General features: G+C 42.0%; 3 protein-coding genes across 7 annotated transcripts; all 3 read left to right on the top strand.

Moving 5' to 3' along the window:
• The first annotated feature begins 918 nt into the window (after positions 1-918).
• Positions 919-3139, top strand: LOC115671923 (cytochrome P450 71B10-like). Its single transcript, XM_030593621.2, has 3 exons — positions 919-1458; positions 1831-2173; positions 2351-3139. Exons 1-3 carry the CDS (start codon positions 1103-1105, stop codon positions 2972-2974), a joined length of 1323 nt encoding a protein of 440 aa, XP_030449481.2. The 5' UTR covers positions 919-1102; the 3' UTR covers positions 2975-3139.
• Positions 3140-5071: 1932 nt separating this feature from the next.
• Positions 5072-7215, top strand: LOC115671820 (cytochrome P450 71B10-like). Its single transcript, XM_030593472.2, has 3 exons — positions 5072-5635; positions 6015-6357; positions 6562-7215. The coding sequence occupies exons 1-3, from the start codon at positions 5079-5081 to the stop codon at positions 7198-7200; spliced, it is 1539 nt and encodes a 512-aa protein (XP_030449332.2). The 5' UTR covers positions 5072-5078; the 3' UTR covers positions 7201-7215.
• Positions 7216-8162: 947 nt separating this feature from the next.
• On the top strand, positions 8163-12097 carry LOC115672110 (E3 ubiquitin-protein ligase RGLG2). Of its 5 annotated transcripts, none has more exons than XM_056309681.1 (12): positions 8163-8295; positions 9054-9326; positions 9754-9838; positions 9914-10054; positions 10135-10248; positions 10344-10441; positions 10703-10782; positions 10878-10983; positions 11073-11200; positions 11317-11482; positions 11699-11755; positions 11901-12097. In XM_056309681.1, exons 2-12 carry the CDS (start codon positions 9063-9065, stop codon positions 11979-11981), a joined length of 1320 nt encoding a protein of 439 aa, XP_056165656.1. In that variant the 5' UTR covers positions 8163-8295; positions 9054-9062; the 3' UTR covers positions 11982-12097. The 5 variants fall into 5 exon arrangements, with proteins under 5 accessions (XP_056165656.1, XP_056165655.1, XP_056165653.1 ...); XM_056309680.1 differs by lacking the exon at positions 8163-8295 and adding an exon at positions 8529-8854 and having other exon boundaries at positions 9009-9326; XM_056309678.1 differs by lacking the exon at positions 8163-8295 and adding an exon at positions 8529-8854.
• The last annotated feature ends 105 nt before the right edge of the window (positions 12098-12202 follow it).

Genomic DNA, 12202 nt, shown 5'->3' on the forward strand with positions numbered 1-12202 from the left:
GAATTGGCTTGTGTCTATTGTACTGCTTGAGCGTGCCATTAATCAGATACTAGTACAGATCAAGTTTGTTTTGTATTGGTTGAAGAAAGTGGATTCCTTTTCTCGCCTAGATAACTCCTGTCCGGAATCGCCACAAAACCCGATCTTTTCCCGTTAAAAGCCGAAGAACAACTTTCGATGAGTTATATTTGGCTGCAGGAGCAATTCCAACGAAACAGATTGTAATGTATGAACTGGTTTTGTTTTGCTCAAGTTCTCGGTGCAAAAGAAATGAATTTCCTTCACATGACAAAAGGAAATATATGAATCTCCAAAGATAGTCTTGAGAAATCAAGGCATGACCCATTTGTGTGTATTATTGTTAATTTCAACATCATAATGATTATCAGTACTATATTATATTTATACTTAGGTGTTTTTTTTGGGGGGTGGGCGGCGGCCTCATTCAACCTTTAGTTAATGCTCTATTTCTTTTCATTATCACCTTGTCCCTTATCTTCGTAGTAGTTATACTTTTATATATGTCATTTACATATAAATAAATTTTTTATATACTTATAAGTAGATGAAAATCACACTTTCAAATCTAATTGGAGAAGTCAAACATGTCAAACAAATGCCTTTTTTTATTTTTTGAGACCCCATGCTTGCTCATAATGTTGAAACAACTTCAATCGATTGGATGAAGAGGTAAATTCCAATCAAGGATCAATTGTATTTTTTTCATCAACATCATAGCAATGCAATCATACTATCAACTAGCAGCCTGAGGGTAGATTAATCAAATAGTAACTGTAACTCTCACCAATTTCGTATCAATTTCGACAACTGATATTTCAGCATACCACCCCAAACTAATTCAACGGTGGAAGCATTCTCACTGCACATCACCATCCCTACTACAATGGCTCTTCACATCCTCTTCACATGGCTTGCTCTTTCCCTTCCTCTCCTCCTCCTCCTCTCAGTGAAAAACTTCAACAACAAAAGGAAGAACCTCCCTCCAGGGCCTCCATCACTCCCCATCATAGGCAACCTCCACCAGCTCGGCCATTTGCCTCACCAGTCCCTGCGGAAACTCTCCAGACGGTATGGCCCCGTCATGCTCATCCGCCTCGGTGGCATCCCGACCGTCATCGTCTCCTCCCCTGGTGCCGCCAGGGAGGTCCTCAAGAACCACGACCTTGACTGCTGCAGCCGCCCACGGCTGGTCGGCACGGGACGCCTCTCCTACGACTACCTCGACATCGCCTTCGTCGAGTATGGTGATTACTGGAGGGAACTGAGGAAGCTGTGCATGCTCGAGCTGTTTAGCACCAAGCGAGTCCAGTCCTTCCGGTACATCAGGGAAGAGGAGGTCGGTTCTATGATGGAGTCGATTGCGAAGTCAGCAGAGAGCGGAATTCCGATCAATATCAGCGAGAAGTTCATGGCTCTGACGGCTAACGTCACTTGCAGGTAGGGCCTAGTGGTGTAGTTGATGAGTCAAGTCGACTAAGTTACTACTTGAGTTCGCCTCCATTCTTCGTGGTTTGATACTATATTGAGTCTGGTTCTTTCAACTCGAGCTGAAGTTGACCATGGTTTTTTTTTTGGTCGGAAACTTGACCATGTTGTCTAGGTTCGAATTTGACCATACTTGATTAGACTTTATTAGGCTTAGGAGCTACCCCAATTATTGAAGCTATCATCAAATTCAAACTTGACTCAAGTCAATTTTGAGAAACTCGACTCGAACTTGAAAAGGCTTTAACCGAAGCTAGTCTAGCCTCGGAGCCAAGCATGAATCACTCACAAGTAACTTGACTTGTTCGCACACCTTACATGCAGGGTGGCATTTGGGAAGGCATTTCAGGGGACGGAGTTTGACGACAGAAAGTTCATGGATGTGATTAATGAGGCAGTGGCGATGTTGGGAAGCTTCTCGGCATCCGATTTTTTCCCTCGATTCGGCTGGATCGTGGACCGGTTCACGGGGCTCCATTCGAGGTTGGAGAAGAGCTTTCGCAGTTTGGACATTTTCTACCAGAAGGTGATTGAGGAGCATCGGAACGCAAATAAGAGCCATGAGGAAGAGGAGGACATTGTCGATTTGCTGCTGAAGATGGAGAGGGATAAGACTGAGCTCGCGGGGGTCCAGCTCAAGAAAGATAACATCAAGGCCATCTTGATGGTACATCATACAATCTCTTACATATTCCCTAATGTAGATCATGTACACGTTGAGAAGCAAACCTTGATGTTCTTTATAAATGAGTACATCGTCCTCTTTCTCAGTTATGAAAGGCGTTATGGCAAAATTGATGTACTTGTTTTTTTTGTAAATCTATGACTTCATGCACACTCTCAGGATATATTTCTAGCTGGAGTGCACACCGTTGCACTTGTCATGGACTGGACAATGGCCGAGCTCGCCAGGAACCCGAGGGTGATGCGAAAAGTTCGAGAGGAGATCCGGAGTTGCGCTGGAAACAAGAAATGGCTTGTCGAAGACGACCTCGGCGGGCTCGAATATCTCAAGCTAGTACTTAAGGAGGCTCTGAGGTTACACCCTCCAGGTGTTTTGCTCATTCCGAGGGAAACAATGGGCCACTTCAAGCTGTTTGGCTACGACGTTGACCCGAAGACCCGCATCCAAGTCAATGTGTGGGCCATCGGGCGGGACCCGAGCCTGTGGGAGGACCCTGAAGAGTTTGTGCCTGAGAGGTTTGAGAACAGTCAGATCGATTACAAGGGGAATCATTTCGAGCTGTTGACATTTGGGGCAGGACGGAGGGGATGCCCGGGGATTTCGATGGGGATGGCGGTGATCGAGCTTGCGCTCGCCAATGTCTTGCACTCCTTCGACTGGGAATTGCCAAAGGGAATGACAGAGGAAGATGTGAGCATGGAGGAAGGTGCTGCTCTGGCCGTATTCAAAAAAGTGCCTCTCATTCTGCTACCGGTTAAACCATCTTATAAAACCGTTGCATGACAAAATCGCATTAAGCAAAAAACATCATATTTCACTATGTTTTGTACTTAATTATGATCAAGCTGTCTTAAGATTGCATGGTATAATGTTATAGCATACATCTCTATACATGTAGTCTATTGCTTCTTAGGCAATTAATAAAAAGACCCATATGAGCAATTTGCATATTGTGACTATAGAGTGAGAATTCTCTTTTCTCTCTTCAGCATAGCATAACTTAATAAAGTCTTTTTTCTCGGATTATCAGTCGTACGAATCACTTGTGGACTAACAAATTGTACTTGTATACCTTGTGTGCAAATTACTTTGGGATTTAAAAGTCTTTTAGTTGCCTGTGACAAATTAACATCAACTATATTTTTGGTCGGAATGTTTTCAAGGAAGAGCTTTAATGGCCCTCAGAATCTCTTACTGAGAAGAGCTGTGGCGTGTCATTAGAAAGTCCTATCAATCCTAGAATAGAAGAAGTCTAGCTTTTATTCATTTGAAGTATACTCGTAATTAATTGAAATAATCTTCCAAAACATAGGCACTTTCAAATTAAATTCGGATTTATTGACACTGCGTGTGCCTATTAGTTGTTTCTCACAAGAGGTAAATATATTGAAAGAACATAAATCTCTCAAACTTTAAAGGGGACAAACTGCATATCATTTTGGCATGAAGGATGGTCAGGTAAACTTTCTGCCTTTAAGATCCAAACTCCAAATTAACATTGGTGAATAATGATTTGTAGAATTCAAGGATTGACAACTTTTCCTTAGATAGTGACCAATAATCTGGGCCTTTCTTTTACAAGAGATAAGTGCATTGAAAGTTATAAAACTTTTCAAGAAAGTGCAATTGAGTCATAAAACTTTCAAAAAGCACAATCAAATCCTTAAAATTATTACAAAAGTGTAATTGAGTTCTAAAACTTTCAACAAGTGCAATCAAGTTCTAAAACTTCCCAAGTTAGAAACGGAAAAGCTGAAGTGGCAATATGAGAACACGTATTGCCGCTTTCATCGGTACATTATTTGCTGATATGGTCATAAAAATAAACGTAAAAAATGCTTTTGTGTTGCAAGAACGAAAAAAGTGGACAGGGGACAGGACTTGGTGGATGTAGGACCATCATCACCAGGGTGGTCCAGCCAACTCGATGGCGATTCTATCAGCAACTATTACTGTGTTGGCAGTCATCGCGCTTCAACCGCCACGATAGAGGAAGAGTTGATCGAGTGTCGCCTGTCAACGGCAACACCGTGACAGTCCATGCACGAGGTCAAGTCCATATCAACAAAATCCGTTATTAGAATGGCACAAGGACATAGGAGGATACATTTAAAACTTACGAGGCCCATTTTGAAAAAAAAAAATAGAAAAAGAGTTTTTGAATTTCAGGTAAAACTAGAAGGATCTTTGATGCCATTTAACTTATTTTCTAATGACAGTCAATAATCTCTATAACATCATCTTGCTTAGTTTTGGTCCCTATTATTGGAGGCGACACCCACTTACATGTGTAGCGACTTGACTCCAAATTTTTAATTTATGTGAATTTTTTTGTGGAAAGTTGATTGAATTTGAATATTAGATACAGTTAAATTGTGTACAACCATTTTGATTTAGCTGAAACTTTGCGCAGCTGACCAATGCATTTTTATCTTTCTATAAGTCAATTCAAGTACCAACATTTCTTGTGCTTCACGAGTCAAGATCAAGCCTGATCCATCCAGCGTAAATTATGTATCAAGTTTACTAAATTGATTGTGTTGTATGAACTGGTTTTGTTTTGCTCAAGTTTTCTCTGTGTAAAAGAACGAAGTTCCTTCACATGACAAAAGGAAATATATGAATCTCCAAAGATAGTCTTGAGAAATCAAGGCATGACCCATTTGTGTGTATTATTGTTAATGTCAATATTATAATGACTATTAGTACTATATTATATTTATGCAATCGTAGTACCAACTAGCAGCCCAAGGATAGATTAATCAAATATTAACTTTAAATTTCGTATCAATTTAGTATCAATTTTGACAACTGACATTTCAGCATACCACCCCAAACTAATTCACCGTTGCAAGAGTTCTCACTCCGCATGACCATCCTTACAACAATGGCTCTTCACATCCTCTTCACATGGCTTGCTCTTTCCCTTCCTCTCCTCCTCCTCCTCCTCTCAGTGAAAAACTTCAACAACAAAAGGAAGAACCTCCCTCCAGGGCCTCCATCACTCCCCATCATAGGCAACCTCCACCAGCTCGGCCATTTGCCTCACCAGTCCCTGTGGAAACTCTCCAGACGGTATGGCCCCGTCATGCTCATCCGCCTCGGTGGCATCCGCACCGTCATCGTCTCCTCCCCTGGTGCCGCCAGGGAGGTCCTCAAGAACCACGACCTTGACTGCTGCAGCCGCCCACGGCTGGTCGGCACAGGACGCCTCTCCTACGACTACCTCGACATCGCCTTCGTCGAGTATGGTGATTACTGGAGGGAACTGAGGAAGCTGTGCATGCTCGAGCTGTTTAGCACCAAGCGAGTCCAGTCCTTCCGGTACATCAGGGAAGAGGAGGTCGGTTCTATGATGGAGTCGATTGCGAAGTCAGCAGAGAGCGGAATTCCGATCAATATCAGCGAGAAGTTCATGGCTCTGACGGCTAACGTCACTTGCAGGTAGGGCCTAGTGGTGTAGTTGATGAGTCAAGTCAACTAAGTTACTACTTGAGTTCGACTCCATTCTACGTGGTTTGACACTATATTGAGTCTGGTTCTTTAAACTCGAGCTGAACTTTGACCATGTTTTTTTTGGGGGTCGGAAACTTGACCATGTTGTCTAGGTTCGAATTTGACTTACTTGATTAGACTTCATTAGGCTTAGGAGCTACCGCAATTATTGAAGCTATCATCAAATTCAAACTTGACTCAAGTCAATTTTGCAACTAGAGAAACTCGACTCGAACTTGAAATGGTTTTAACCGAAGATTGTCTAGCCTCAGAGCCAAGCACGAATCACTCGCAAGCAACTTGACTTGTTTGTACACCTTACATGCAGGGTGGCATTTGGGAAGGCATTTCAGGGGACGGAGTTTGACGACAGAAAGTTCATGGATGTGATTCACGAGGCAGTGGCGATGTTGGGAAGCTTCTCGGCATCCGATTTTTTCCCTCAATTCGGCTGGATCGTGGACAGGTTCACGGGGCTCCATTCAAGGTTGGAGAAGAGCTTTCGCAGTTTGGACGTTTTCTACCAGAAGGTGATCGAGGAGCATCGGAACGCAAATAAGAGCCACGAGGAAAAGGAGGATATTGTCGATTTGCTGCTGAAGATGGAGAGGGTTAAGACCGAGCTCGCGGGGGTCCAGCTCAAGAAAGATCACATCAAGGCCATCTTGATGGTATATCATACAATCTCTTACACATTCCCTAAAGTAGATCATATACACATTGAGAAGCAAACTTTAATGTTCTTTATATTGCAGGATATGATTCAAGAACTTTTTAAATGAGTACTCCGTCCTCTTTGTCAGTTATGAGAGGCGTTATGGCAAAATTGATGTATATGTCTTTTCTGTGAATCGTGACTTCATGTACACTCTCAGGATATATTTCTAGCTACAGTGGACACCAGCGCAGTTTTCATGGACTGGACAATGGCTGAGCTCGCCAGGAACCCAAGGGCGATGCGAAAAGTTCGAGAGGAGATCCGGAGTTGTGCTGGAAACAAGAAATGGCTTGTCGAAGACGACCTCGGCGGGCTCAAATATCTCAAGTTAGTACTCAAGGAGGCATTGAGGTTACACCCTCCAGTTGTTTTGCTCATTCCGAGGGAAACAATTGGCCACTTCAAGCTGTTTGGCTACGACATCGACCCGAAGACCCGTGTCCAAGTCAACGTGTGGGCCATCGGGCGGGACCCGAGCCTGTGGGAGGACCCCGAAGAGTTTGTGCCCGAGAGGTTTGAGGACAGTCAAATCGATTACAAGGGGAATCATTTCGAGCTGTTGCCATTCGGGGCTGGGCGAAGGGGATGCCCTGGGGCTTCGATGGGGATGGCAGTGATCGAGCTAGCGCTCGCCAATGTCTTGCACTCCTTCGACTGGGAATTGCCAGAGGGAATGACGGAGGGAGATGTGAGCATGGAGGAAGGTGCCGGTCTGGTCATATTCAAGAAAGTGCCTCTCACTCTGTTGCCGGTTAAACCATTGCGTAAAATCGATGCATGGCAAGATCGTCGTTAAATTATGATCAAGCGTCTTAATATTGCATTTTACAATATTGTAGTGTACAACATTTCCACATATATGGTAACCGAGACTCATTGAGTATATTGCTTCTAGGGCAATTAATAAACAGACCCATTCAAGGAATTTGTGCGTTGTGACTATAAAAGAGAGATTATAGCTCAAGCGAGACACTTGTGCATTAGCAAATAGTATTAAATCAACATCAAACATTTTTTTGGTCGTAATATTTCCAAAGAATAGGGTAATGCCCCTCGAAATCTCTTACTAAGACGAGTTGCCGCGTGTCATTAAAGAGTTTTGGTCATTCAAGAATAGAAATCTAGCTTTGATTCATTTGAAGCATACTTCTAATTAATTGACAAAATCTTCCAAAACGTAGGCACTTTCAAATTAAATACAGATTTACTAACACTGCGTATTAGTTATTTTTTTCACGTGAAGTAAAGATATTAAAAGCATATCAATCTCTCACACTTGAAAGGGGATGAACAGCAGATAATTTTAGCATAAAGAATGGTCCCGTAATTTAATGAGATTTTGTGCCTTTTATGGTCTAAACTCTGAATTCCAAACTAACATCGGTGATTTCTAGAGCGGAAAGATTGAAAACTTTTGCTTAGTAGTGACTAGTTATCCGGACCCTTTTCTTTTTTAGGTAATACGGTGCGAGGAGGTACTCATCAAATTTATTTTTCTAGATGTTACCGTTAAGGGTCTAACATCTCCTCTAAATATTATCGTAAGGGTTTCGCACCCATTACGAAATGCATGATCGGAGTCATAATTACTTAGTCCAGTCCATACATAGGTGTAGAGCCCGTCATCATATAGCCCATCAACGTGCTAAAACCAGAGGTAACAATTGCCCAGCCTCTTTTTTTTTTTTTGATTGATATTACTTGACTTGCACAAACTGGTGGGGTACAATCCTTTGTTACGAATTCTGGAGATGTCGCTCGAGTTCCGGCAAAGACAACTTTCTTACAATCACCTTTGAGAGAGCATATTGTCCCGATAATTGCCCGGTTGCGATGGAACGGAAAATCATGCTGATCCGGTGTGATTAGCCGATTGCTCTTACAGGACGAGGTATAAGTTGTTTTTAGCATCTGTATCATACTTCGTGCAACAGTAAAGTGACTTCTGGAGTTTATCTTCAGGAGCAAAGTAGGCAATAATAGTCAGATTATGGATTAAAAAATGCTTGGGAGATGATGACTCTTTACTAACTCCCACTCACTTCAAGATGGAGCCACCGGAAATAATAAATCCATATTATCTTGTGTTTCCATGACTCCGCTCTTGAACTCAGCCATGGACATGTTGTTCACAAATTGTTAAATGTTTTTACATGATCTGCCCAAGCTTATTAGGAAAGACCGAAGAGCCAGCGTTTTAGTTGACGGACCTGACCTCTCTGGTTCTCTTTCTTCTCTTTCCAGATTACGTGCATACTTGTTCCAATCTTGGCTCATCATCACAAGTCAAATTACATAAATATTAAATAAAGTATCTGTACTTTCTTCCTCTTTAACCATGATCATCTCTCCAAAGCCTCTCTGCCTTAAGTTTGTTGCAGTCCTGAGACCTGAGAGCTCTCACAGTCGGGTTTCTTTGTTCTTACAATCGTTTGAGTTCTGTTCTTGAGGTAAAAGAGATTTCTATTTTCCCTCCTCTGCAACAGATATTGCTGAATTCTGAGCCAATACCCATCTAATTTCGAATTTGATCATGCTTCATTCTCTTATGTTCTGGCAAAATATAAAATCCTGTCATAAGTCTTTCATTTATCCCTTATGCAGGTGCTTCTTGGATTAAAGTTACATTTATTTGTTCTTTTCGAAAAGTTGCAGGTGATGGGAAGCATATTGTCAAAGAGGACGAGCAGGAGGGGACCATATTCAAATGGTCGGTATGCTTCAACTCCATCGAGTTCTTGGAGTGAGTATGGAGGTAATACTATGCAGGATCCACACCAAACGGGCCTGCATCATCACTACATGCCTTCTCCGTCCTACAATTATGCTACACAACCTTCGCAAGCGCAGACCCGGCAGCGTCGGAAGATAGTGAACACGAAATATTCGAGGATAGCCGATAATTATCGTTCTTTGCATGAGGTAATTAGGTCGGGTCCTTGACAGCATTTAGAGTGATTACTATGAAGATCTCCTCTACCTCTTAGTGTGACTCAATCCATGTCAACTGTGATGGCTCTTCAAAAGATGAACATTAAGAGGGACACATTAGGAGGGTCTGTGTTCAATCTCGGAAACTTTGGGATGGTCTGTCATGTTAGCTGTGGAATGGATATACATAGTGATCTACAGAATGATAACGAAAAGGGCAAAAAAAAATTGTGCCCCATAACAATGATTTTTGAATTGATTAGTCTGAAGATGTTTAAACTACAGTTTTGGCTTGCTTTTGGAAGATATTCAAAATAAATGATACAAAGTTCGAAATTTAGTCTGAAACAACAGCATGATGCTTCTAATCTTTCATATGTTGTCAGTGAAGATGATCATGATGATTTAATTAGCACAGGTAACTTCTGCTCTTGCCCAAGCTGGTTTAGAGTCTTCTAATCTCATCGTCGGGATTGATTTCACAAAGAGCAATGAGTGGACAGGTATGCTTTCTTAAGGCCTTGGTCCATTTCATATGTCATGTGATGAACTGTGCGAGATATTGTTTCCAAAATTAGGCGCGAGGTCATTCCATCGGCTAAGCCTGCATGACATCGGCCATGGTCAGAATCCCTACGAGCAAGCGATATCAATCATTGGAAAGACTTTATCCGCATTCGATGAGGATAACCTAATTCCCTGTTTCGGATTCGGAGATGGTACATTAGTGCCCTATGGGGATCAGTTTCTTATGTAAATAACTTCATTGAAGATGAAACTAAATCTGAGACTTCTGCAGCATCAACACACGACCAGGATGTTTTCAGTTTTTATCCAGACAATAGATTCTGTAACGGGTTTGAGGAAGTCTTGACGCGATACAAAGAGGTCGTTCCCCGTCTCCGCCTTGCAGGTGATGCTTCTGTTTAATTTATCGAATTATGGGGGTTTCTGCTTCTGCAGGATGCTCTGGTGATATGTTTCTCAATTTTCTTTTTACCATTGCAGGACCGACATCCTTTGCACCCATAATTGAGATGGCGATGACAATTGTAGAGCAAAGTGGTGGCCAGTACCATGTCCTGTTAATAATAGCTGATGGGCAGGTAAATTCACGTTCTTCATGGACTAAACAATTAAAGCTAAGTTGTGGCTCCTTCACCAGATCCTGTCATTCTTTCAGGAATGAAAGTTTCCTCCTTTTTTGAACTTTTTTCTTTGAATTTTCCCTAGTTTTGGTGCTAGGACACGCGATTATCTCCTTATAATAAGAAAATATGGTATGGTGCTGTGATTATCGGTCATATCCTATCCTAGACATGGAAGTTTTATGTACTTATTTTCCCAAAATGTGGCAACCGACGCAGGTGACGAGAAGTGTTGATACTCAGTATGGCCAGCTCAGTCCGCAAGAGCAAAAGACAGTTGATGCAATCGTGAGAGCTAGGTATTCCACCCAACCACTTCAAGATGCCTTTTCACATTCTCATTTGCATTTCTTTTCCCATCCTAATGACATGATACATGTGAACTTGATTGCAGCGAATACCCTCTATCTATTGTTTTAGTTGGGGTCGGAGACGGGCCATGGGACCTGATGAAGGAGTTCGATGATAACATTCCTGCGCGAGCCTTTGACAATTTCCAGGTACATCAGCCACTGGTCTAACATAATCAATGGCCATGACATTTTTCTACATGCTTAGCAGGAGAAACTTCTTTCTTTGGTCTTGTCAGTTCGTCAACTTTACCGAGATCATGTCCAACAATGTGGATGCATCTAGAAAACAGGCGGAATTCGCTCTCGCGGCCTTAATGGAAGTTCCTTCTCAGTATAAAGCAACTATAGAGCTTGGCATATTAGGGTAAAGAATTATGCTCTAGGCTCTTGATGATTTATGCACTGTTTGGTCATCTCTTTTTATTCGTTCAAGAGTCTGAACCTCCACTGAAAATCTTGTTTCCTGAATTGATGGATCAGTCAACAAAAAGGGATTTCCCCGGAGAGAATTCCTCTTCCTCCGCCTCACAGCAGCTCAAGACCTTACCAGTCCAGATATTTTCAGCAAAAAGAAACTCCTTACCGTGACGAATGCTCTCCAACATTCAGCAGAGCCCCACCATCGGTTTCAGCTTATGACAATCAGGTATGGTGTGTGATGTTTTCAAGGAAATTCTTTCTGGATGAGCTAGTTCAAGTAAGCTAACAAACTATCAGTTTCCTTAGCTTGTCTGTCAATCACAAAGCTAGAAACAAATCCTGTATATTTCACAAGATTCATCATTACCTCGCTTCAATCGATTGAAAATGGGATTGCTGAATTCTTCGGAATATTACATTTTACTCTTGTGAATTTGCTCAGGATTGTCCCATATGTATGAGTAATTCAAAGGACATGGCCTTCGGGTGCGGCCACCTGGTATGATAGTTCATCTTGTTGGTCTCCTTTTCCTCTCTCTCTCTCTCTCTCTCTCTCCTCCTTTCTTTCCATCCATAAGATCCTGAGGAGCAGGATAACACAATCATTTTCAAGATAATGTCCTCTTTCTTCTTTCATTTGACAGACCTGCTGTGACTGTGGGGAGAATCTGCGGTCATGCCCAATATGCCAGAGCACCATCCAAATCAGAATTAAGCTTTATTGACCAGGCTTTGCCATTTTACATATACTCTAAATATTATAAGTTGATCTCAGCAAGCATTGCTCTATATAGCAGTGTATGTAGTTGACTTTTAAGTTGGAGGAAAGGGCTTGTCATCACTACTTGCCTCTGATCTGTTTCATGCTGTTACTTCTAAAAAATGTTCTGTAATATTAAGAGGGAAGACACAGTAATCTCACCTGTGCAATGTAAAAGTTTTTAGG

The sequence above is a fragment of the Syzygium oleosum genome, unplaced genomic scaffold (assembly GCF_021117445.2).
Source record: "Syzygium oleosum isolate NSW1041296 unplaced genomic scaffold, Sole_v2.1 Sole_v2.03, whole genome shotgun sequence".
Lineage (NCBI taxonomy): Eukaryota > Viridiplantae > Streptophyta > Magnoliopsida > Myrtales > Myrtaceae > Syzygium > Syzygium oleosum.

What these genes read in the sequence shown, in the direction of transcription:
- LOC115671820 (XM_030593472.2), top strand. Translation starts at nt 5,079, where the DNA reads ATGGCTCTTCACATCCTCTTCACATGGCTTGCTCTTTCCCTTCCTCTC. An exon ending in ACGGCTAACGTCACTTGCAG is followed by an intron (nt 5,636 to 6,014) that starts GTAGGGCCTAGT and finishes CCTTACATGCAG; the next exon opens with GGTGGCATTTGGGAAGGCAT. An exon ending in ACATCAAGGCCATCTTGATG is followed by an intron (nt 6,358 to 6,561) that starts GTATATCATACA and finishes GTACACTCTCAG; the next exon opens with GATATATTTCTAGCTACAGT.
- LOC115671923 (XM_030593621.2), top strand. Translation starts at nt 1,103, where the DNA reads ATGCTCATCCGCCTCGGTGGCATCCCGACCGTCATCGTCTCCTCCCCT. An exon ending in ACGGCTAACGTCACTTGCAG is followed by an intron (nt 1,459 to 1,830) that starts GTAGGGCCTAGT and finishes CCTTACATGCAG; the next exon opens with GGTGGCATTTGGGAAGGCAT. An exon ending in ACATCAAGGCCATCTTGATG is followed by an intron (nt 2,174 to 2,350) that starts GTACATCATACA and finishes GCACACTCTCAG; the next exon opens with GATATATTTCTAGCTGGAGT.
- LOC115672110 (XM_056309681.1), top strand. Translation starts at nt 9,063, where the DNA reads ATGGGAAGCATATTGTCAAAGAGGACGAGCAGGAGGGGACCATATTCA. An exon ending in GATGCAATCGTGAGAGCTAG is followed by an intron (nt 10,783 to 10,877) that starts GTATTCCACCCA and finishes ACTTGATTGCAG; the next exon opens with CGAATACCCTCTATCTATTG. An exon ending in ATAGAGCTTGGCATATTAGG is followed by an intron (nt 11,201 to 11,316) that starts GTAAAGAATTAT and finishes TTGATGGATCAG; the next exon opens with TCAACAAAAAGGGATTTCCC.